Raw genomic sequence first — 26,056 nt, forward strand, 5'->3', positions numbered from 1 at the left:
AGCCACAGCTGATTCTGCAGAAGATTTATAAAATGAATGCATAATGTCATAACATTGTTAATAAACCAACTACTAAAAAAGTAGTTATGCTACTAAGTACATCACTACTATGGAAGCTTCATCTTTCATTTTGTATTTTAAAAATAATTCAAGTAAAAAGAGAATGGTTCTTAGTACAGAATTTCTGTTGCTTTTCTCATAAGGTGTGTTTAAGTTTTGCTCCAAAATGTAATTTTTCTCAATATTTAATATAAAGCCCTTAGAATAATTGCCCAAAATATGGTCTTAGTCTTCCTGTCTCTAAGGGATTGTTTTTTCATTTCCACCATACAGATTCCATGAGAAATCTACTTCTTTCTAATGCATGTAATTTCTGTGTTGAACCACCAAGTGCATCTGCAAACTTACTTTAAGATATTTCCTTAGCATTCTATATTAAGAGACACGTACTGTTACATATTGCACCATCCTTCCTTACTGTCAGATATTTACCTAGAAATTGGTTAGATAGTTGAATGAACCTGGTTTGCAAGAACTGATTTCCTGACTGTTGACTTTTTGGTTTTCAGTATTCAGCAGAGCTTACCAGAGAAATATATTTTTCATTTTGTTTTTGCTCTTTTTTGAATTTACCCTCACAGACGTAAGCAGTTTTTCATTTGAAATTAACCAGTTGATGCGTGACATGACTAGTAGAGGGACAGAAATCAACTGTTCAGTCATAACTTGGCTTCTTTTGGAGGATTTTCTCCAAAAGTGCCACTAAGAAGGAATGACTGATCTCATACTTGAATTGAAGATGAGTAACTTCCAAAAATTTGAGAGAATTGCATATGTTTTAGAGCATCATAATGTCCAGAGGCATTAAAAAATTGGGACAAAAGCACAAAAAAATATATATATATAAATAGCATTCTTAACATTTGACAACTCAAATAATTTCTACTATTGTAAATCCTCTTTTTTTTTCTTTTTTTTTCCAGTTTGGTTTTCTGCTTACCTTTGTCCAGGCCCAATAGTTATGCAGGTGGAGCACAGAATACAATGTAAAAGATGTATCATCACTAAACCAAAATATCATAGACCTACACTAGTTTTTCATTTGTTTTGTTTTATTTTGTTTTATCAGAAAAATATATAATGAAATGAAATCCCTGCTTGCTGGTCCATACAAAAAACTGAGGGTGTACTGTCGTATTTATCCTTTTCTCCATCCTTTCGGAGTTTTCTAAGTTTGTCTCTGCAAACAACAAACGGGGTATGAAAAGTTGTGGTTTGGAATCCTCACATTCTTTAACTGGTGCAACTACTCTCCAGCATTTCTTTACTCAGTGCATACTTTCCAACAAGAGAGAGCTGATCTACCCATCTATCAATATCCAATTTATCATGTTACTGAGTTAATGAAGATATAGCTATAGTTATTATTTCTTGCACTGCTATTATGATAGATAAACTCTGGGTACTTAAAGGTGTGGTCCTGCTCCAAAAAAATGAGAGGAAATATATACAGCCATTTTTTGGTCACTTAAAGCTTATTCATAAAGCACCATATTACTTACTTAATTTTTTAATGATTATAACTAGTATTTTAAAATATCCAAGATGCCACTGGCAAACACTGTAAATCTTGTGAAACCACTGTTGATCTCATCTCTTCTTTTGACTTCATTTGCACTGAGGTACATTGTTCTTGTTTACACTTCATTATCTTTTTAAATATTTATATGTATTTATATTGTGACATCCTTTTCAAATGTGTATTACGTATGTCCAAGTAACTATATAGAATAGGCTATTCCACAGCTATACTGCTAAACTGGCAGAAAAAGATCAGAAGTCTGCCAAGCCAACTGAACTTCCAAGGTTATCTCAAGATTAGGGTGAGAGGTGAGGAAGAAAACCCAACAGTCGGGGGAAAATAGATGTAGAGCATTTTAGGATTTAATCCATCTTTCTTCTCTCATGATACATCTTCTTCAAGTGATGGCAGAAGTTCAGTGCTATGGGCATTCTACCTCCTGTGTCACCTTTCTTTAAAACAGCTCTCGAGTTCAGAAGATGCAGTTCATCCACTTTTTGACCTGTTATCGTAACGATTTCAAATTAGTTTCTGACATATGCACATTTTTAGATCCATTTTTTCTGTTTCAGGGCTCTACTGTGGCTCGAGAAGCCAGTGACAAAGAAAAGGTATGGTGCATTTCTGTTTACTATTCAGTTATCTAAACTGCTAGCTAGTGTCAGGACAAGCATAATCAGTGCTGTTCTGCCCCTTTTCTTTGTTTTCTCTCATATTCTCCCCTCTTGAGTTCTACCTTATTCCCTCCTTTATCTTTCCCATATTTACTGCAGACCTTTGACTATTGGTTTGCAATGGTGTTGAAATTTCAGAGGTAAGTGAGCCACTCCTCTACCTCCTCCTTTTCCTTTTTTCTCTTCTTAGTTTCTTCAGGGCCTGCCCTGTGGTAGGAAAACATCAAGAACTTCATTCTCTTTCTTCTTGCTTCTTCATCTTCTTTTTCTTGCTTGTTAATGTAGAGATTTATGGACACTCCATGTCAGTTAATGGAAAAATGTGACATGGCACCACTTCTAATGTGAATGCAAAGTTGAATCAAACCTTGAATTGTTGAGAACCATTTGGTATATAAAGGTTGTATAAACAAGCCAACAACTGACAGACTTAGATGTATATGTAGGTATAATGAGAGCAATTCTCCCTCAAATTCTGTAGCTGGAACTTTGCTCTAAAAGGAAGTTGGTCACTTTGTTTGTCTCCATCTCCAACTTCAGTTCATTTGGAAAATTGAACATTCTCAAAATAAACATTTATCTGAGGTTCCAGTGAAATACACCAGTGGCACTTGAGGAGAGGTTTGTCTAAAGATTCTGCAGATAATTGAAGGTGGGATATAGTCTCTGTTCTGTAAGACTTCTTAGATTTCCAAATTTTGAGTGAAGTCTAGGAACCCATACCACTAGTTTTCTTAAGTTTTCCATATTCCTTCTGAATTATGCTGTTGCATAAGATCATTCAGCAATTTGCTTAAGAGACTTCATTTTGTTTTGTCCCAAAATTCCATTCTGAACACTTGTTTTTATCCTAAGCATTAGTCACACCATACCCGCCTCTTTAACTCTTCTGTGAATCATACAACTACAGTAAGGGGTAAGGGGCATGCAATAGCTGTCAGTGCTGCAGTTCTAGCTGCAAGAAAAACTCTATGTGCTAAGTTTTTCCACTTCCTCCTAAGGTATGACTCAACACTTAAATTCTTCTTCCAGCATTATGCAACTAACATGTGCCAAATGCCAATTGCAGTTGCAGTAATCTGTGTTAGCTCTCCTTTGCTGTACTAGGCCCTCAAGATCATGTCTTGAATGGTCTTCATTCTTTTCTTGTGGTCTATTTTTGTTCTTGTTTAATAGCACAACTCTAGTGTTTTTGAAGCAAAGAGATTAACCCTTCAGCATCTTGCAAGTGATACCTACTGTCATTGAAAACCTCTGCTGGTAGTACTAAAACAATGTGGTATAAATGAGGAGCGCAAATTATTTGGGTGGGACTACTTCAGATTATAATTAATACTTGGAATAATCATGTAAAATTTAACAATATTACACATATTCAGCTATACAAAAGGTGATACTACACAGATATTTTGAGGAGTTTTAGGACTATGTCTCATAATTATAAATAAATAATAATACATAGATATTACATAGTTAGTAAACTAAGTGAGAACCTGAAAGAAGCACTGCCTTAATTCTGTTCCCACAGCAAAATTACTTCTGGAGTTGATGATAGCAAAGTTGAAACTAAGCTGTATATTTTTGTATAACTATATAGAGAAATTATTCTCCATATGTAATATGAAATTCTAACTTTAGTGAGGCCAGTGACAAAATTCCTATGAACTTCAATATGTCTAAAGCCTTCTCTTCCATTTCATATTTATATGAAAGATATACAAAAAATTGCTCCCCCAAATTCTCCAGATAGCTTAAGTTTCAGACATCATTTTCTTTTCAAAGAATTTGATTTCTTGGAGGCAGAAATATGTTAAGCCTATCAAAGCTGTAAGCAAACAGTCTCAGGCTCCTAGAACAGATTTTTATTACTCATAATTCCCCTCAAATGTCAATACGGCGACAGGAGGCGACAAGCTACTGATCAGAACAAACATTTCTGAGCAAGAGAATGAATTGGATAGGCTGCTAACTTCATAGAGGGAACAAAATTTTACAAACACTTTAAGAAAGAATCTTGCAGATTATTCCAAGGAAAATAAAAAATAATATATTATTAAAACATATATAAAAAAATAATATTTTGCTTATTATGTGTTTTCTGTGTAACTTTCTGAATCTATCTTTTGATCTAGAAAGGGTCAGAAGAATGTACTAACAAGTTGTCTTCATTGTAGATGTTTGGAACAGTCATTTTTATTGTGATCTGAATCTCTCCTGCCATAGGCACTAGTTTACTTGCATAAACTTCTTCAAGTATTTCTAAAGTGCAGTTTTTAATATTAAATAAAATGTTTATGTTTAGTGATATGAACAGACAAAGAAATCTTGGTTTTTGAAGCTATATAAGCAGTGCTAAGATCTGCTATCAGGAGATGTGTTTTTGCATGTCACTACATTGAAGACTTGGAGGATTGTGTTGAAATCTCCTAAGCTGGAAGAAACTGCTCTTCAACTGCTCTTCTAGAAAAAAAAAAATCTTAAATATCTATCTGGTGTAGCAGCTTATTAGCAAACTTTTAGCCAGAGGCAAGTTAAATCATCAATTTATTAATATTGCCCTGAAATGAAATAAATAACAATAGAAATCCAATTAATGGCACCATTAATTAACTGGATATTATAAAGATAGCCATTGCTCCTCACACCTGAATAACAAAAAAGTAATAAAAGACAGGAAGCTTCTGGTGCTAAAATATAGGGCTAAAAAGGTCTGCCAATGCTGTAGTTTTTAATGGGCTCTTAAGTAATTTGAAATACCAGTATTCAAATAATCAAATGGTTTTCAGAATATTGAGCATAGTGTGTTGGCATCCTTTACAGTTGTGCAACTGTAAACCCTGAAAACAGAAAAGCAGGTCTTTCAGTCATTTTCTAACACAGATTGCAAATTTAAAATAAATTACTTTGAAAAGGCTAACATTTTGATGTTCTTGAATCTTTTCCTACCAAGCTACTCTTTGTTATTTAGTTAACAAATAAGAGGTGGTCAATTATGCAGAAAAAAATAATAAACCATAAAGTAAGAAATTGGAAAAATATATATATATATATTTCTCTGTTGACTTTTGTAGTGTCAAATAGGTATTAAGATTCAAACATTTTAAACAGTTTTTAGGAAGAAAAGCTGACTGGAATGACTCTGAGAATGTTACTGTCGGTCCCGTTCTCAGTTTATCTTCTTTTTGACTGTTTTCAACTGTTTAACATCCCAACATATTGATGATAAACTCCGAAACTGTCATTTCAATATTTTATGATAATCAGTGTGGAGACAAGCTCCATCCCCAAGATTTCACCTTAACACACAATTCCTCTCATTTGCATTATAAGTGATATTTTTAATAATAAAGGCATCACTTTCTTGGCAACAAGTATCATAACATGCACTTACAGATGTCTTGAATTTAAAAAGAACAGTATGCTTCAACAGTTGTCAAGTTCTGACAGCTGCTCCTTTATTTTTTTACTCTTTAGTTGTCTCTCTCACTTTTTTTTTTTTTTTTTTTTTTTTAATAGTAGTGGGCATTTTCTATTCATTCCTTGGACAATTTTGCCCTCTTAAGTGAAACAAGGATAATGCAGAACTCCCCTGGTGGTCTGTCCGTAATTATGCTGCACTTTCAGTATCACATCAAATTAGCAGTTACAGCTGAGTATACTTGTACTTACAAAGAACTTTAGGATGTTGCTAGAGAGTGAGCAACTCAGATGGAAATTTGAATAAGAAAAATAAAACCTAACTAATGTGAAGGCTACCCTATTTCACCTTTCTTGGTGAATGTCATAGACTGATAATTGTATGTCTTGAAATTAATGTAGAATTGGTTGCATTGCCACCTCTGTGGTACGTTTTTTCATAACACATAAATGCATAAAAATGACAAAATTTATCTGAACAAAGAATTTTCTAATGAAGTTTGGAAAAAAAATGCTATAGTTAACAGCTATTATGTTATGTTTTAGTTGAATTGTATGCAAAATACATAGTTTTGATCATTAGATTGGGAGATGCTGCTAGATAAAACAAGCCACTTCTTTTCATAACTTTTTATCATAACATTATAACATATTGTACTTAACTTGCCTGATTTCTGAGAGGACAACTTTTCTTTTAGGATTTTGGCACAGGCGCATGGCAGCAAGTTTACTTTTTTACAAGCTTACCCTTTTTCTTCTGATGTCAATAGGTAAAATTTGATTCAAGGTAGATCATCCTCAAAACTGAGCTTTTTTTTTCTTTTTTTTTTTCCTGCTGATTTAAAATTGCTAATGCTAGAACAGCATTTTTGACTTATTTCTTTTAATGATTTCAATCTGCTTATATGCCAATCTCACACAACAGGTGTGAAGCATGTCTTCTCTGTGAAATGAATCTAAAGTGGGCATATACAGAGTTTATAACTTTACACTGCAATACATTGCAAAGATAGCAATAAACATTCAGAGTTCAGATTCCTTTTTCAGTGTTCAGCCTTCACATGACACTAACCCTTGCTGTTTTTCAAAACAAGTCATTATTTTCCCTTTGTTAGGTTGGTTTTGGGGTTTTGTTTGTTTATTTGTTTAAAAGTCTGTTTTCCATATATTAATTTTAAAAATAAAAATTAAAAAAAATGACATCATTGTCTTGCATTTTATGCTGCATGTTTTTTTTGCAGTAGGAAAACATTAACTTTAGGGATAATTGTGCATGCATTTCCCTGAGCATTTAAAAGCTGTATAGCTACTATTCTGGTACATGCTTGAGTTCCTAATCCAACTTCTTGCACAATCTTTTGTCCTACATAAACCTCTCTGGTAGTTCTTAAAACTGTTCCAGTGTTCCCTCTCAAATCCCATTTTTGGGGTTACATCTCTATTTCCTTTGCCATTTGCACTCCCATGATGCCAAATGCTGCAGACTTCCACAGGAGGCTTCAGTTACTCTTCGTTCTTGTGGATCTGGCGACCTCAGACTTTCGTCTCAGTTCAAAACTACCTGTGCTAAATTGTTGCAAACTACATGTACCATTTTTAAGTGCTGTGTATGCTGGTAAGCACTGTAAATTTGAAGCTAATCTAACTTACTTAATATAAAACATTATTTTTTTAAGTGCATGGGAGCCATTTGCTGTGAAAAGAAGCCTAGGGTGTGGAACATCACTCCTGGCAGATGTTCTATACCACTTCCAAAAGTTATAAACTGTGTGCCAGTTACTAGCTGTGTGAATAGCTTAGCTGGTGACTAGTTCCGAACAAACAAGATTACCATGCAACATTTCTCCTACAATCTGATCTTTGCTTTTGCTAGGTGAGAAATTGCTGCCAGGTTGTGAAGTTAATTAGACTTTTCTCCTTCTCCAGTCAAAGACTTACTCTCAAACTTAGCTGTTCCACAGGTATTTTAGCAAACTTCTTCCAAAATATCAGCATTAATACTAGCCAAGATCATTATTCTAGGTCATGATGTACAAAAATCCCTTTGGAAAAAAAAAAAATCTTCATTTTAATATTAAGATATTAATATTTAATACGCTGAATTGAGACCTATAAGAAATATGCAAAAACTTGATCCTTGTTCACACTGAAATTAAACCTTACCTCTGGTTCTTACCTTTCAGTATTTTTTTTACAAAAACATTAAGTCAGTGGACTGTTTCACAGTAATTTTAGTTTTTGTATCTGGCTTTACATATTCTGTCTTCTTAGTCAAAGAAACCTTTGTTCTTTTTCAGCCTTTTGAAAGACAGTAAAACTTTCCTGTCGTTAAAATTGTCTGTGACCATGGCAAATTTTAGAATGCAAACCTGAAGTGTGTTGGTAGCATGCTTTTTTAGTAAATAAATGCTTCATATTTGTAAAATCTATTGTGCCTTCCTTGCATCAAATAGGGGATTAAAAATGATGGAGGTGGTTCAGAAAGAAAATCTATTATTAATTTTGTGGAAGTAGTTAGTTGTTCATCTCCTGTGCAGCTCTTGAAATATTTAGTTCTTTAATGATAGTAATATGTTCATTATAATGAATTACATTCTAGGAGAATCTTTTTCCAACAAGGATTTTGCTTCATTGGAAATATTTGAGACTTCATTAAAAATTGATCATATCAATTATTTCATTAAAGCAAAGTCTCGTTTTTTTTCATTCAGATAGTGTTTCAAACTGCCATAATGTGGTTTTCTTTGTATTTATTCAAGTGCATAAGAGGAAAATGTCTGTTTGAATTTTTCAATATGAATACATACATGAAAAATTTTAAATAATTACTAGAGCTCCTCCTAGTTGCATATTTCATGGGCTTTAATTCCTAAATTCACAAATTAACTTTAAGCCATTAATTTCAGTATAAGTGCTACTAGAATTGCTACTTGTGCTGGCTGTCAAGAGTACTATTTAGTATTGCAACAGTACCCTAGGGCTATTAAGATTTAAGTAAATGTGGAGTTACATTGCCTAGCACAGGAAAAAATAAGAAGGAAAAAGGAAAAAAAAAAAAAAAAAAAAAAAGCTTTGTCTAGTAAAGGAATAGACCAGGCTGGGAGGCATCATACAAGTAATGTGGTGAGAGAACAACCGCTGACACATAGCTTTTTAGCTCTGTTTTCTTATGTTGTACCTGCTGCTTTTACTTCCTCCTTTCTGTTTCCCTGCGTCAGTTTTGGCTTTTGATTTCTTCTGGTCCATGTTTGCCAAGTCTTTGCTGCTCTGGGTGTTTGGGTGAGGAAACATGACCTCAGATAAAAATCCTCAGGGTGATTACTGAGGACGGGGGAGGCTACAAGGCTGGTAAGAGTCCAGCTTTTGGGAGAGCTGATTCACTGCCCTGTACGTCCTTGGGAGCGCCCGTTGCCTTGTGATGACAGGCAAAAGATGCAGCTGTGTCAGATTTGGTAGCTCAGTTTTATTAAAAATAGCTAATTGGCAAGGTGAGAGTGGCGTGTGGTACCTGCGCTACTGGATCATAATATCTTCCAAAAATGCTGTTTGCAATTTAGGTTTATTTTAACTGAAGACAGGCCTGCCCTCAGAGGAAAAGCGCGCCTCCCCTCCCACCCCAGCAGGGTCTCATCAGCTGCTCCGGCGTTGTGCAGGAAGCCTGCGGCAGGGCCTGGCGCTGAACCTACATGTCAGTGTCTTAACCACAGGCACATCCTTCCTCCTTGCCTCCCCCAGTTTCAAACAGCATTAAATAGGGTTTTTTTTCCGAATCGATGGGCTTGTTTCACTTTAACCTCTGCCTGGTGGGATATACTAGGTGCAACGATAATCTAAGATAAGGACATTTCAGTGAGTTTGGTGCTAAAAGGGAAGGGAGTTTGGCTTCCTGCATTCTTTTCATTATTGTTCCAGCCTAAATTAATTCATCCAAATCTCCTCTCCATTCTTCAGCATCCCACGCGTTGGATTCCATCCCCTGGCCTTGGCAGCATCCCTGGATCCTCAGCCCCACCCCTGCAGAGTTAGCCCTCGGCTGTGGGGCAGTTTGCTCAATCGCGTACGATAATCCCTGCAGCTGCCAGTCCAGAATGCTTATCTGATATTTCCCCTTCTCTTCATCCTAAACCACTTACTGTGTAGGCCAGAAGGAAAATCGATGCCCACCGTGCTGTCACAGAGCAGTAAACAATTCGCTGTTTGCTTTAAGGAGCACCTAACGGTGCCTGTGAGCGAAGCAGCAGCGCACTCCAGAGCGGCTGGTGCAGGGAAGCCGTGTGGGCTGGACACACGGCTCTGCTTCCATCTCAGCTGCCTGAGGCGGGGTTTTCCTCTTATTTTTCAGCTAAAATAGACGGAGTCTCTGGAGCAACACTAGAGGGTATTCTAATACATCATAAAATTCTAGACGTGATGCGGTAATGATTCAGGGCAGCGAGGCATGGGCCTTAGTTTTTTGCAAAGTTCATAGGTGCAATGGATTTAACATGGATTAATAGCTACTAAAATCTTATGAAACTGTTTAAATGTTCGGGGCAGTTATTGGAAGAGAAGCGTCACTTCTCTAAACAAATGGAGCATGGTGGGATCTTCAGCAATTTATAAATTCCAGGTCCAAGAAAATAAGTTTGAACAGTCAGGGAACTGAGCCACTTGTGTGCACAGCCCAACAGCAGCAAGAACTTCTGCCTACTGGGAAGATGCAGAAAGGCATTGCAGGGTCTGCTCTGATACTCACGTTATAATGCTGTGCTTTCCAAGACACACGTTTGGGAGAAAAGTACCTTGGTGATGTTTTCACTTACTGTGTTGTAGAAATAAAGTAAACTTATAAAGAAAAATTACTGTCCATGTTAAATTTACAAGCAATGTCTTACTGATTAAACTCCTGGAGGCCATTCCAGCAGCCTGCTGCTAGCTGCCTTCCATTGCTAGTGGAAAGACTTGCATATGAAGACTAACGCTCAGGTGTTCTGCAACATTTCCTTCGTAAACAAACCCTTTTCTTCTCTAATGTTTATTAAAGGTGAGGGCAGGGAGAAAGGCTGTTCATCGGTCTTAATGGGCAAATTTTTTCAAGTCTCTGATTGCAGAAGTTACTATTACTTCTGGGTTGCTTGACCAAATACCCCGGAGAAACTGGGTATTTGCTTGTTACGTTGGTTTGCTGTCTCTTTAAAGCTTTTAAAGCTTTCAGTCATTGCCCTCTGAAAACAGAGCCCATTTGACGGTCTTAGTGCTAAAACCAGTGGTTACTCTATCTGCAGTGCTCATGTGAGACTTTCTGGCTTTCCTTAATGCTGTTGCAAATCGTTTCATGGGAGAGTTAAAGATGAAGATATTCAACTAATGCTCCCATCACAAGAATATTTAATTACATATTTAAAAGGCAGCGGTCTTCTCTGACATTCACCACTTCTACGCAGCATTACATAATTCATGTTCACTTGATACTTTATAAACAGTTATTTGGTATTAGGCACTTAGAAACGTTGAGGTGGCTACATAAAATGTAATCCAATCTGGCTAAATCTATAAGACCTGGTGCAGAAGTGCTTTGTTACGAGGTACAGATTGTGTTTCGACTTCACTTATTGTCAGTCACTTTGACAAATGACATCTTGGAAGAAGCATGGACTTGAAGGTTAGATGCAAATGAAGTGCTGAGTTTGATATTTTGTCTCACTAAAATTAACCTAATTCCCAGTAAACGTATACCTTCTAGGCTACTCACAGCATGGATGAGCTAAGGAAACGGGTTTCTGTTTGCAGTTATGAACAGCTGCATGCAGTGGAGGTGTGTTTGCTTCAACTGCAGAAGCAGTGGTGGGGCTTTCAGCTGTGACAGCTCGCTAATGCCCTCTTTTGGGCCTTGGAGAGCCTTCTGCATTTTGGGAGGCTTGAAGGGGTTAGCTCTGGTGGGGCTGGGGAAGCTTTTGCTCTGGACCCATGCTGAACCAGCAACTTGAATGTGCTTCTGTTTGCCTTCTGACTCTTACGGTAGTTTTTGTTTATTTTAGGCCAAAGAGTTGCCGACATTCAAAGACAATGATTTTATTAATGATGGCCAAAAGATTCACATTGATGAAAATAACAAAAAGATGTTCCTTGAGAAGCTCAAGAAGGACGTTGAGGTAAGAGTGCACCTGTTCAGTTTTATGCAGTAAGAATGTGTGCCAAATTACAGTTAGCCCAGGAAACCAAACCTGTAATTCATAAATGAAAGCTCTTGTTTGCAAGTCTATAAGCACTGACTGTTTTAAATGAAACATAATTTAAACTTTCAGGAGTTGATCACTACTTTTGCTGATGTGATAAATGGCTTGATGGCATAGCTGATTGCCATCCTTTGTCCCTGCCTTGATGATGTGATGTTAAACTGAAGGTACTACTACTTGGTACATAAGTGCTTTACAAGCATAGTACCTCCAAATGCCCCTGGTGAGTATTGCTGGTTGTATTTTACAGGTGGAGGTACACCAAGACTACCTGACTTAAGCTGGAGCTGTAAAGGGACTGTAGTCTGTAACAGAGAATGTAGCTTCCCCTGCTTACAGTTGTGCATGCTGTATTGCTTCATATTAGTAATCCAGTCTTAAATCTTCTTTTGTATCAGCAGGACTGAGTGCCTCAGAAGCTTGTGTACAGCAGGTGGACTCAGCACGGCACAGTCATATCATAAATTTGTAATTGGCTGAATGTAGTCAATAGTTAATAGAAAAGTGTTACTATATGAATTTAATGTAATATTTACTATAACTGATTTAGCTACTCAACAAGTAAACTAAATTTTGGGTTGTCTAGTTCATATAACTTGGCTTCAGTTTCCATCATTCAAAATATTATCACTAAGCACAGTATTTTGCAGTCCCTATACTCAAAGCCTAAAATCTGTTTGCCTTGTTGGAAGAGACATGATAGCAGAATGTTTCTGTGACTTAATAATGCTTTCAGCTATTTATATCAAAATGGCTCTGTGAATTGACTCGTCTAGTTCTTCAGATCTGTGTCTGAGTGTTGTTCAAAAGCTCAGTAGTTGCACAAAATACTGGAACTTTAGAATTTGCAATAATTTGCTTTTGAAGAAATCTAATTTTCCACTATCATAATGATGAGAAATGTATGATGATGATAATTATGAAAACGTAAGTATTTTGTGAAATATCAGTATGTGCTGATTTTATATTTGGAGCATTGCACTGGAAACTGCTCTGTCAATGTCACCGCTCTAGAGATAGGTATATTTGAGCTAAACTTTGTGCCCTTTTAACATACTGCAGTTGCTGACTAAAGCTTTTACGTTAAGTAGATTGCAGACAAGATCTTAAACATGTGCAAGGAATAGAGAAGATACTTTATAGCTGCGGAATGTGGACTGTGTGCTATCTTCTACATCATTTACTGGATTGTAAATACAATGGCAGATTCCAGATAATGTCTTGAGAGGCTGTGTTCTATGGTTTTGAAATTTATACAGAGCGTTGTTAAACATACATGTAGACCACTAGTGTGAAGTGATCTGACACCTGGCTTTAACAACAGCAACCTATTCCTCAGCCTTGTTTTGCTGTTATGGGTCCTTCTGCCCTTGTCAGAAGACTAATAGCATGCAGTTTGTACCCAATGTTAGACACTCTGATTTTACCACAATGAAAAGAAATGCACAGCACTTAGCATATGAGTATCTTATGAGCCAGTATTTAAAGTTAAACATATTATGGAGTAGAGTGCTAAATTATATGACTTGGTATCCATTCTTTTTTGTCATTAAATATTTTTGTTGTACTGTTTTTCTCCCACAATTGATTCTTCCATCTCTTTCTTGTGTTTAAACAGTCACATTGCTGCTGTTTTGGTGGCCTCTTGTCCGTGACTTTTCTCAGTTCATTCCTGCTTCATTTTCCTGCTGTCTCGTCCCACTGAAACTGTCCTGAGAATAAGCACATCAGGATATTTTTTCCACTTTGAATCAGATGATCTTTTCTTTGTGCTGATCTTCCTAAATCTTTTTGCTGTCATCAGCAGCACACTTTTTTTTCCCCCAAGACCCATTTTCTTCTAATTTGCAGTTAACTCTTCTTCCCAAGGGTCTGCTCCCTTTCATGCTATTTTTTGTGGTTATTGGTAGGTTTTTCTCCTCTCTCTCTCGATATTTATCAAGTACCTAATGATGTGCCTGGAGTCTTTCCACTCCTCCACTTTCCACTCCATCGCCTTTGGCCAATCTCATCTGTTCATCTTGTATATCATTGTATATCATATCTTCCAGCTCAGATCGCTTTGAGTCTTGTGAACAATCTCCTGCGTTATTATATTGAAATGGTTAGAAACCAATTTCTTCTTTCTTCTTAAAACCTCTTCTCAATCTCATTCTTTGTAATGTATTTCTAGCACTTGAATTCAGAGTCATGTTGTTATCTCTGATTCCTCTCTCTTCTCAGAATCAGGATTTTGACTGTCATTTCTTATTTCCCAGTGTTTTTATACTCATTTATCCCTGCCGCTATTCTGAAGTCTGGCTTAAATCCCTTCTCCTCTGGTCTGCTCTAACTTCTGTTTTGTAGCCCTTTAGAGCTTCTAAAAGCTGAAACAATTTGTGTTTTCAGGCTCTCTCTGTGCATATCGTAAGCAGAGGCTCCACGGGTCATCCTATGGCAAGTTCAAAATCCCAGGATCGCTTTGAAGCTGCAGCACGGCGCTGCCCTGCCTGCCCCTCACCCCTTGAACTGTTTATCCCTTCTTCTTGCTTTTATACATTTCTTATTTTCATCTCCCTCTCTTACTTTCCTGCCTTACTCTGTTCCACTCAACTGAAATAACAATTTGTCTATGTGGCAACAGTGTTCATTTTCCAGTTTTCTTCAAACTCCCATCTTTATCCTCTATTCAAAAATACCCTTTCATTCACATTTTGTTTTTGTAACTTACATTGGGAGCCTTTCACTCTGAAGAGAATATAGCACCGCTCCATTCTTCTTGATGTAAACCTTCGCTATGGTTCCACTGCAGGAATATTTAAACATTTTTGAGTGATTCCCTAGCAAGGCTGAAAAGGGCGTGAGGAGGCAGACGTAGCACCAGCTCTAGCAGCCCACGAGCCTGATGCACGGAGGCTGGTGTGGCACTGAGCGGTTAGCAGAGTAGCCCTAATTAAAACACCAGAGTGGAGTGACAGACACTGGTCTTCACCACACGAAAAATTACTTTTCCCTGAGGATATTGGGAGAGTGTCCTACAGTTAGTTTTTTTCAGTCTAAGTTGCAAGTGACCTGTGTGCTGTTAGTGGATCTTAATAAATCCAAGTATCTTTTTACTAGCTTTATCACTTAATCCTCCATTTTGCTCCTCTCAGAAGCACTGACATTCTGAACTGATGGCATCATCGTGTAACTTCTTGTATTTGAAAGTTGCTCTTACATTTTTCTGTGATATTGATAAATTGCTTATTATCACTTCCTAGTTCCTTGCTCAGCTAAAACTCATGGACTACAGCTTGCTGGTTGGAATTCATGATGTTGAAAGAGCTGAACAGGAAGAAGTAGAATGTGAAGAGAACGATGGAGAAGACGAAGGTGAAAGTGATGGGACCCACCCTATTGGAACTCCTCCAGACAGCCCAGGAAATACGCTGAACAGCTCGCTGCCTTTGGCTCCGGGGGAATTTGATCCAGCTATTGATGTTTATGGAATAAAATCCCATGAAAGTAAGCAGTAATAAACATTTGCACGTTAAGATATTTTGATTCTTGCACCAGAATCCTAACATCTCACAACCACATAAAGGCAAAGTTACATTGTACAATATAAATTCTCTCCGCAGGAGAGGAAATCGGAAGCTGTTTGGTGTAAGTAAACACCAAACTTTTTCACCAAGCTGTTTGGTGAAAGCAGAAGACATCTATAATGCTCATCTTTGGTACTGAACAAGTTTCTTAAGTATTGTGATGTGTGGGGGTGCGGTCAAGTAATTCACCTACTGCACGATCAGCCCATATACTGGCTTATCTATTCAGACACCGCAGTTCTCAGCAGCTGTTCAAGACAGGAAAGTTGTTTATTTTTTCATCAGCATTTGATAAATACATGTTCTTATTTATAAATAAAGTATGTATGTTCTTTTTGACTCGGAAGCACTACCTTTCATAAAAAAAAACTTAGTTTTTCCCTACTTGTTTACATAACCATGAAGGAACTTGAAATCCACATTAAGTGAGCAATAATTCGTATTTCTGTATGCTGGCATTTTATTTTACACTCATTCAGGGGGGATTGAAACATATACAAGTGCAGTTAAAGTCTCAGTCAATAATATCTTGAGTCTGTGGTTTTTATAGAACTGTGATTCTGACTGACATTAACCTGCCTGAGCTGCTGACTGGTCTTTAACAAGTCTCCTTTGTTCGAAGGAGGACTCGTGACTAAGATGTCTCAGAAGTCATTCTTACTGTCATGTACTTGCTCTTTGCAGATGCACCTAGGAAGGAAATATACTTTATGGCCATTATTGACATTCTTACTCATTATGATGCAAAAAAGAAAGCTGCCCATGCTGCAAAAACGGTAAAGCATGGGGTAAGTACCTGTTGGTGTTTCTTTTTTTTGTCTGACACCATTTATAGTTCTGCATTTTTGTTGTTTAGTACACTGATATAGCACAGTCCAGGAAATCTGTGGAAAGGGGAAATTGTTTTTTTCCTGGTTTCATAAGTAATACAAAAGTATAGATTAAATGCTACACATTACATATTACAAGTAAAATTCCCTTTTCAGCTGTACACATATTTCTTACCAATAATGAAGACTAATGAGATGCTGCCTATGTAGGGCTCTGTCCTGTGTTCATGTGATGCACCTTATTCTCGCAAACAAAGCTGTTCACCAGACACCTGTACTAGTAGGCAGCTCTGAGAAAGCTGTTGTGAATCTTATTCCAGATGCAGGGCCCTAGTGATGGTTTCATTACTGGGTATAGCCTGCTGAGAGTTAATTCTCCAGCATATAATTTGGCTCACTTTACAAGGTTTCATTAAAAAAATACATTTTAAAAACTCCACTATACAAAATTAAGTATAAAATGTACATATCAAATACTCGGATACCATTCAGTGAAGGCTTCGTTTGGCTGCCATTAATTTATTTTTGACTGAAATTGCTGTCCAGCAGCAGAAACCAAAGCATCATGGTGAAGCAGCCCAGTCTTAGAGAATTAAGATTGGTATCTTCCATTATCACCATATAGTGATTTAAGGTTCAAATTTCATAAACTCTTTAAAAAGAGCTTAATCATCTATGAGGCTAAAGCGCCACCTCTATCTAAGGATCTAAGGATCAGGGCACTGGCGGGAGGGGTGAACCAAAGAGTTCAGAGCTTTTTAGTTTCCAACAGAAGGTGATTTAGAACGCTTAGCAATAAGCCCTGGACAGGCTTGCAGAAAGTGTTTTCTGTCTCTCCAAAACAATGTGCTCATTAATCTCTGTGCTCTCAAAGCAGATGAAAGTTGATGCAGACCATTATCTGGCAATTACTAATTAACATTGAATGTAGCAGACTTAAAAAATCATGCTTCTGGCTTAAATAAGGGGTAAAGGAATATTGTAAATAGCAGCTATGATCGTGAAAGCTGACTGTGATTAGAGCTTACTACAGAACGTTACTTTCGTGTAAACATTTTGTTTCTTTTACTGTCTTCATCCTCAGCCACCTGACACTGAAGTTTGTTCAGTAATTGCATGCATGCATTTTTTCCCTTCTGTAAAATGAGGAAATATAAATATAAATGATTAATGACTAATATAAATGACTAATTCTCTGAAAATGTCCAATAAAAAATATGAATGAAATTATGACCTCATTGAAGTAGCAATTGTACAGCTTCTTCAGGGAGTACAGGTTTAGATGAATATTTGTTGAAAAAATGTTACTCATTGTTACCTTGTATTCCAAAGCAGGTTAATTAATTAGTATTCAGATAGCAGTACGCATTAAGCAAGTAGTGACACACCAGATCTGACTACAGTAGTTCAGTCTACTCAGCATGAAGACACCGCTGCTCAAGAGACTAGAATCTGTGGGTAGTGTGGTTAAGTGAGTGCAGTAGAAATTACACAGGAGACTGAAGTACAGTGAAAGTAAAGAGAAGCAAAGTAAAGAATGCTCTTCAGAAATTGAAGGTGGATGTTGTAGGGTTATGGTGGTGAGCACCAACCACCATACAAGCATCCCTGTCCTGGCATGGAGCCTGGAGAGGCATCCTTAAGATTGTGTTTGCAGGGATCATTAGATTTTGTATGTATAGTACCTGGTTCTGAGACTGCAAATGAAGTGCATTAAGTAACACTGTCCATGACAAAGCATCAAATAAAACACTTGTTCTTCCTTCTTTCCTCATCCCTCCCAATTCTCCGTGTAGGCTGGTGCAGAAATTTCAACCGTTAATCCTGAACAGTATTCAAAGCGCTTCTTGGACTTTATTGCCAACATCTTGACGTAACCTATCATGTTACATGGGACAGACACAAGACCTGGGGACAACAGCAGTGGCTACAAGTGTACGGAAAAAAGGAACTCAGAGAAGCGCTCATCTTGCAGAAAGCAACCCCTTTGTTTACATCTGCTGGCAAAGATGACTGAAGTGGGGTGGAATACTCGCTTTAACAGCTGCCTGATATTCCCAGCATAGTTCTAGCTATTTCTGACTCTTTTGTGTGTGCAAAAAAAAAAATAATAATAATAATTAAATTAAATAAATAGAACAGCTTACTCAGAGTGCACTGTGACAGTCATACTCTGATGCTACCAGCTGAAACGGAATAAATGAGCAAAGAGGTGTGGGGTGGGGGTGGGGAAGAGTAAATGCATGTTAAATCTACAATATTGATATCAAATTGTAAACTGTGGATCAGTTTATTTTTTGAACTAAAAGATACATGACAGTATTCATGATGATGATGATAATAATAAAAACCTTACTGCGAATGTTACACTTACACCATGCACACTGGCACTCCTTAAAAAACAGCTGCAACAGTAAACACTTGGTGCCGGAGGCTTTTCCCATCAGGTTCATTGCAGTTGGGTTTTTTTTTTTCTTTCTTTTTTTTCTTTTTTTTTCTTTTTGTTTTTTCCCTCTATCTCCTTTTTTTTTTCCTTTTTTTTTTTTTCAGCACATTGCATCAGGAAGTTCAGGCTTTCAGACACCTGAGAGCTGATGTCTCTTATCTTACGAAGAGCTAACATGTAATTCATGCTGTGTGTACATTTTTGCTACAGTAAACTTATGTTAAGGGAAAAACCTTGCTTCTTTTACTTTGTTACCTGAAGTTTTCATTTGTTTTATATTCTTGCAATATAGGAACTAATAATGTTACAATGGAAAAAAGCTTGTTTGAAGAAGCGCATAGTTTTGGGCAATAGTAGCTACATCTTTCGCCCACGAGAGATGTGCATACTGATAGAAGCTCCATTCTCTTGTAATTTAATGGGAATTTGAAGTTTAAATGCTTATGTTGTACTGTTTAAACAGTGGTATTTTATTATAGATTATCCCTCTAAAAATTAACCCTGAATTTTACTGTTTACATTATTAGGAAAGCAGGGATATTTCTGAATTTCAGACTTGTGTACAATATATGATTTTTGAGTTTACATGTAAAGTTATTTTGCAGTACAAATGAAGTAATGTTTGTCATCTTCCAAGGTGTAACGTGCAGTAGTGTACTGAAGTGAATGTTTCGCTCACCTCCGTGATAGACTCTTTTACAATAAAAAGAGAAAGGTTATTGCAGAGGGATTCTTCCCAAGGTCGTCTTTCGTCAACAAAATGGCCTGTCCTACCATCTACTCAAATCCGATTGTATAGTACGTTGCCTAAAACTGTGCTGATCATGTTTAACTTGTTTAAAATTTTTAAAACACGACATTGTATTTCTTCTCTTCTTGTATTTTTCCCTGACAGACTCCATGCTTGAAAGACAAATTTACATATGCTTAAAGTTTATCTACTTATACACTGTGCTAAAGCTGTGCCTTTGAAATTTCTTTATTGAAATTGTTAGATTTTATAGGCAATTTAAAAGAAGTCAAACCCTCCCCGTCATCATTTCTAACTCAGATCAGGAGTGCCAGCATGCCTTCTCCATAACTAATGTCAGTGCTGTTAAGCCTGCAACTGTGCATAATGTATGTAGTGTTTTACTTCAGAGGAGCCTATACAATAGCAACCCATTACACTCTCTTCAGTGGCCAAAGGCAATACTATCCCTGTTGCTGTGTACTAATTTTATTCTCCTTTCCCCTACCTTTCCTTCAGGATTTTTTTTTTGTTACATTTGACTTAGTGATGTCTGCAGCACTGTAATGTATGTGTATACTTTTGTATTGTATGTATTTAAATAAGTTGGTACTGTGGCTTGGTATTTTTTTTTGTTCTCTCCCTGCACACCCCGGTTGTCTACATTTATCACCCGTGTTTCATTTCCTGAAGCACGCTGCGGCTTCTTAAAGCGGGAGGCCACAGCGAGACCCTGAACTAAAAATGAGGTACACGTACTTTGAGTAAATATTTAATTGCGGCCAATTAGTGTACATTTTTAGACAATTTTAGAAATTTACAACAAAGCATTCTTTTTGTCTGTGTAGCAGTTTTGTCACTCATTATTGTTGATAAACTGTTTATTTGGACAGGGCAAAGAAGACTCATTATTGTATGTTAGTGCTTAGATTACACTCCAAACATGAGCAAGGCTTTATAAAATAAAGCACTCTGATGACTCACTAGGTAAATCTTCTGTTCTTGTGTTTCAACTACGTTTCTGATCACTTACAGATGAACTTGGGATGTTAAAATGAGCATGTAGACTATATCATAAAGAAAACGTAAGAAGACACTTCAAACTTTTGCATTAGATTTTACCTTGCTCCTTCCATGCTTACTTAAGTGGCTTGAAATGTTTAGCCTTTGCTTTTTTGTGTTTAGGCTGTGCTCCGAGAACAAATACAGAGGCTTGTGAGTGATGATGCGATGGGTTAAATCCTAGTATTGCTACAGAAAAAGGAAGATGGCCCACAATAGTTAATTGATATAAAGATTGGCAGAACTTTGCTAATTATTATAACGCTATAATAAGACCTTAAGCTAAACAAATTATTTAAAAAAAAATGCTTGGGATCAAGTGTGGATAATTCACAGAGAGGAAGGAGGGCTTTCTGTCCAGGCATTTCAGGGCTTGTCAGGGCTTCTGGCACATGACGCAGCCTGCACCGTGCAGCCCAGGCAAATGGCAGAAAAGTGCCTTTTTTCTTTATCCTTACTGACTTTTAATTCGCTTAATGCATTTCTCATTTTTTACTTCTTTTTGGTTTATGGCACAGACATAGCAAGACAGTATTTTCAGAAATACATTTACCTATAAAATACACCCGACAGACTTAATGATAAAGTCAATGTTCCCCACAGGGAAGGCTGTTGAGGAGCTATTCTATTAAAAGCAGGTGAAGTGATAGGGAGGGGGGAGAATCTTCTTAATTACTCATTTAATGATGACTCCAATATTAATCTAAGCCTGCTCCAGCTGTTTAGGCTTCAGTATGACCGTGGTGCTCAAGGCCTGCTGCTCTCATTACTTGGCTGTGCTAGAGGTGGACAGCAAGCTCCCAGGCCAGTTCCCTGTGTTAGCCACTCTCAAAAACCTGCAGTATCCTCTGTCCAGGCTGCCACACTCCTGTGCTGCTTTTATAATATGGATGTGCATGGGTTGTTGTAGGTAACTTCTCGGTGACACCTCTCTCAGAAGATACAATAAAAGTTTCTAATATACAAACCCAGCACAATGGGCCAGAACGTGTTCCAGCCATGCTCCAACAAACTGCTCAGCAGCTGAGGTGTTACTTCTTGTTTACACCACATCAAGCTCTCCTCTTTTTCTCTAAGATTTTTTGGACGTGCTTAAATTTCACTTTGTAGTAAGTACATTTAAATTTTAAGCTAGCCCATCCTTTGAAGCAGTAGTTCTTAGTGAGAAACTGCTCTTGTTGGTAGGGCACTGTCCCCTCGCTGACACTTGGTTGTCACCATACGGTTACACAGCTGAGATTCACAAGGCTGCAGCTACCTGTGGCTGTCCTGCCCATCCCACCCCAGCCTTCCAACAAAGACCTCCTGCAGGGTGTGCATCACCAGGGGTGACTGATTGCTAATCTCTTCAGGGAGGTTGCCTCGGGGCAAGCAGTGTTTGACAGGGGTTGCTGGCTCCAGTGAGCAGTTGAAGGCCCTTGTCTTTAGGAAATGCATGTATATGACAATGCATAGGAAGAGAATATCTTTTCTGATGAAATGTTTTCTCTCTCACACCTGAAGAAAACCTGAAAACACTGATGATATTCAAGGTATGAGAGCCAACTGAGTTAAATGCAGGGACTGCAGCAAAAGAGATGTTTAAATTAACATTTCATGGAAACAATTTTTCTACATAAACCACATAATGTAAATGTATAATCTGAACTTCCAGCTTACTCCCTTGTGCTTATCTCTCCTTTCCTAATGCAGTACAGGTTAGCAAGTACTGCAGCACAGGGGATCATTTCATTCTGATGTTCTCATGCTCCACCATCACTCGGTGTCTGTCCTGTGTGTGCTGTCCCCTGCTTCTTGGTCTCTTTCAAGCTTTCACACTTCTCTTGTAATAGGAATAGAAATGAAAACAAAGCAGTTAACTTAGAGAACAAATCTGCTTCAGTCCTTCCTTTCCATCTTAATTTCTCTGTGGCAGCTGTTGTTTCAGGAAATCAGCACACCCCCTACAATGCAATGTGGTAGCAAAGAGCAGGCACTGGGCAGCTGCAGCAGTGCTGGTTTTGGGCTCGCGTGGATAGTAATGGTAGGCTGCTGCACAAGGGATCAGAGATCCAGTGCCATGCTACGAGGGAGGGTGCATGAACAAGTGATAGAAAGAGCTTGAGAGCCGCAGCTTCAAGTAGTGGAGATGATTTGTGTGAGATTAAAAATCACAACCTAACAGTAATCTCTTTAAAAGCATTAGAAAATAGGACCGGCAAGGACTTGAAGAAAGAGTTATGGTCTGTCCCAGAGCAGTTTGGCTGTAGATAAACAATGGCAAGAAGTGGTTTAATCTTTACCAGTGAGGGCAGGTCCATGGCTTCCCTCTGCCAGCCTTTCCCAGGCCTCACTAGCTATAACATGAGATAGACTTCTTTCTAATATCTTTCCTGACTCTGCATTACTACAATTTAAGCCCATTAATATTTGTTCTATCTACAATGGGCCCTGAGAACAGTTTATTCTCTTCTTCTTTCAGTCTCTCTTAATACGATCCTGCCTTTATGTACTGAACAATGTAAATATTAGCTTTGGCACATATTAAATTGAATATTTCCTTTCCTTATTTAACAAAATAATCAAAATAGTTTGAGCCAGACAGAATGACCTATTCCATCTTAATGCCCAATTTTAAAAAATAAATAAAAATAATAAAAAATGGTGCTTCTCAATTGTCAGTCACATTTTATAATAGATTTACACATTTGTATTTTGAGATTTTCCTAGTAATCCATGTACTGTCTAATCCCCAGAATGTGCGATGATCACTGTTTGAACAGAATGCAGTCTCAAAAGGAGCACACAGATACTGCTTAGCTGTAGCTGTTGCTACAGTTGCAATAAAATACCAACCACTTCCTTTTTTACCAAAGCAAATGATGCCACGATCTTTGTTTTCCTAATGATATTCCCCATTCTCCAAGCTTCTAGTCTCATCTCTGCCAGTGATATGACATGAAATAATTACTCGGTCATAGATAATTAAGATATGAAAAATACTTCTTTGTGAGCTAGCATAAATTTACACTTGCCCAGTGCTCTGACTATTTTTGGACATTTTAGTTACTGCCCAGTGTGCCCTGAGTTTATATAAAGGTTCCTGCTTTGCTCCCAGTCAGCCTGATTAATTCATACTGGCTCATTTTAGGTAGCTGTGTGTATCCTGCTGGAGTAAATGGAGTTTGTGAAACCCTCATGTTTTGCAGTGGTTTGACAACTCCATACAGGACGGGAATGTGATTTAACTCATTGCCTGTCTCCATTCCCACTGTTTCCCCTTGCCTCTGCGTAAGTAGCCCAAGGCCAGTGCTCTTTATTTTCTTTTCCTTTTAAGTGGATCCATAAAAAACATTTCATTATAAGAGAATCTCAGACACTCTTCTGTCCCCAGCCTACTTGGCATACAAAACCCAACACGAGGGCCAGCTGCCGTTACTGCACTGACAGAAATTAAGTTTGCATTCCCCCAGCTGTGGATGAAAGGCTCGCCTTGGACTCTGGCTGGGGGAAAGTCCCGTGCCCCCCGAGATGCACCTGCTAAGCCCAACTGCTTGGGCTCAAGTGGTGCCTGAGGATCCTTTCTGCCCCAGTAGGTGTGACTAATTAGTGCCGGCCTTAACCAGGCACATGGTGCTCAGATGGACTTCATGCTCTGGGCCCGGCCCTGTCTTCCTTTGTACCCTGTAACCACGTAACAGCAACAAAATATTCCCTGCCTTGAGGGGTTTCTCTGAGTGTTTCCACTAATTTCAGCTGTCAGCCCTTTCAATAAAACAAACACGTCTGTGGAAGCACTGCTTATTTGGATGGGGTTTTCTTCTGACAGGCCAGAAACATGTCCTCCCGCTTTATTGTGCCTGCTGCTCTCCCACCCTCTTTACCCTCCATCAGGCACACTGCCCACAGCCACGGTTTTTGACCTCACCCAGAGGACTGAGGTGTCTGGCCTAAAGCAGGTGATGGGTTCCACAGGCACATTTCGGCAAGGTGGGGCTAATCCATAAAGAAACGAGCTTTTCAGATTAGAAGATGTATGTGAAAGGATTGTCAGTCTCTTAAGGCCCACAGTGAAGCATCCTAGTCCTTCTCAGGCATTGGGGGACCCCCTAACTGGCCTTCTTCTTGCGGAAGGGGCATCCGCCATCTCACCAGGCCTACAGTGAGGGAGCAGGCCGTGGCTGGTGGCCGGGAAGTCACCCAACCTGGCCTGTATGTACTCAGGGCAAGCTCAGGCTTCAAACGTGTGGCTATTCTGGAAGATCAGAATACAAACGTTTTAAGCACAAAATGTTCTCCTATGCTGAAGTTCCTGCACTCATGAACACCCAGAAAAGAGCCGTGTTCCCTTGTGTTCTAATGCCGGTGGCCAGGGCTCATTATCCAAACCCTCGCTGAAGGCACAGTGCTGTAAATTACCTCTGAGCAACTGCAAGATTATCAGCAAGAACACCAAGACAGCATTTGTTCGATTCCTGTCCAACATGGCTTGAAAGAAGGAGGGGAAAAAGGTACAGTGCTGTTAGTAATCAAATCCCATCGTATACTAAAAATAAAAGAAGCTGTTTCAGGAAGGTGAAAGACAAACCAAGTTTCACCCTAGCAAAGATGAGTGTTTGGTGCAAAAGGGTGGGAAACATTAAGCAAAGAGCCAACCACAGGTGCCCACAAGGTGAAAGCTGAAGATGCTCTTCAAACACACAAGCTTTATTGCTATTATGTGCTTTAAAACAAAAGCTATCAGTTCAAATTAATCCATCCTTTATGGGCAGTCAATGTGAAGAATGTGGATGCAACAAAACGATGGTAACGCAGGGAGTCAGGGAGTTGCTGCACTCTGCAGAAGCTGTGACCAGGACAGACACCCTGCTGAAAGCCCTGCCAAGAGGGAATTAAACTCACCGAGCCTCATGAGCACCAGGGCATGTGCAACTCCTGCAAGGTAGCCACAGACAAACAAAATAAAGATGGGGGCTGTGCTCTTGAATAAAGCCCTACAAGCAGCATCTGAGATGTCAGGGGGGAAAGTAATGGTCACAAGGGAAGCCAAGAGACTTAACCTGATATGATGTTTCCAAAAAAATGCATTCTCTCATTACATGGAGCAACTAAAGAAGAGGGTCTGCATGCTTAGAGGACTTTTCAGCAACTAGAAAATGTAATTTCACAGCCAGGCATAACTGGAGGGCTACATTTCACAGCCTATCCCGAAAATGAAAGGTGGAAAAGTTCAATGAGTTCAAAGAAACTAGCTGGGGATCTAAAACAAAGACATTTCTGGATACTTTCTGCATGTTCAACCAAAGTTTGGTTTTAAGTCTTTCATATGATACAGATATTAACATGAAGTCACAGCCAGGAAATTAATTCTGGATGTTAGCAAGCAAACTGGTTCTAATCCTAATTGTTCCTTTTCTGCTAAACAAAGTGGTTTTAAACAGACCTCCCATGTAGCTTAATTTTGTGTTTAAGCCAGCTGCTCGCAATAAGTGCTTTTGCCTATTCTTGCTTCTCCCACAACTTGTACTGTTACCTTTCCAAACCAATTCACAACC

At 38.3% G+C, this 26,056-nt stretch overlaps 1 protein-coding gene across 2 annotated transcripts in view; it reads left to right on the forward strand.

Annotated features, from left to right (window-relative positions):
- PIP4K2A (phosphatidylinositol-5-phosphate 4-kinase type 2 alpha) overlaps positions 1 to 20,452 on the forward strand; it is a 108,219-nt gene extending 87,767 nt beyond the window's left edge. Inside the window, exons 6-10 of one of the 2 annotated variants that reach the window (XM_035317694.1) lie at positions 2,155 to 2,193; positions 11,691 to 11,804; positions 15,131 to 15,374; positions 16,139 to 16,242; positions 18,081 to 20,452. In XM_035317694.1, coding sequence (XP_035173585.1) covers positions 2,155 to 2,193; positions 11,691 to 11,804; positions 15,131 to 15,374; positions 16,139 to 16,242; positions 18,081 to 18,161 — 582 coding nt within the window. In that variant the 3' untranslated portion in view covers positions 18,162 to 20,452. The remainder of the gene's footprint in view (positions 1 to 2,154; positions 2,194 to 11,690; positions 11,805 to 15,130; positions 15,375 to 16,138; positions 16,243 to 18,080) is intronic. The other variant, XM_035317695.1, reaches the window with a different exon arrangement.
- The last annotated feature ends 5,604 nt before the right edge of the window (positions 20,453 to 26,056 follow it).

The sequence above is a fragment of the Oxyura jamaicensis genome, chromosome 2 (genome assembly GCF_011077185.1).
Source record: "Oxyura jamaicensis isolate SHBP4307 breed ruddy duck chromosome 2, BPBGC_Ojam_1.0, whole genome shotgun sequence".
In the NCBI taxonomy this organism is placed as follows: Eukaryota; Metazoa; Chordata; class Aves; order Anseriformes; family Anatidae; genus Oxyura; species Oxyura jamaicensis.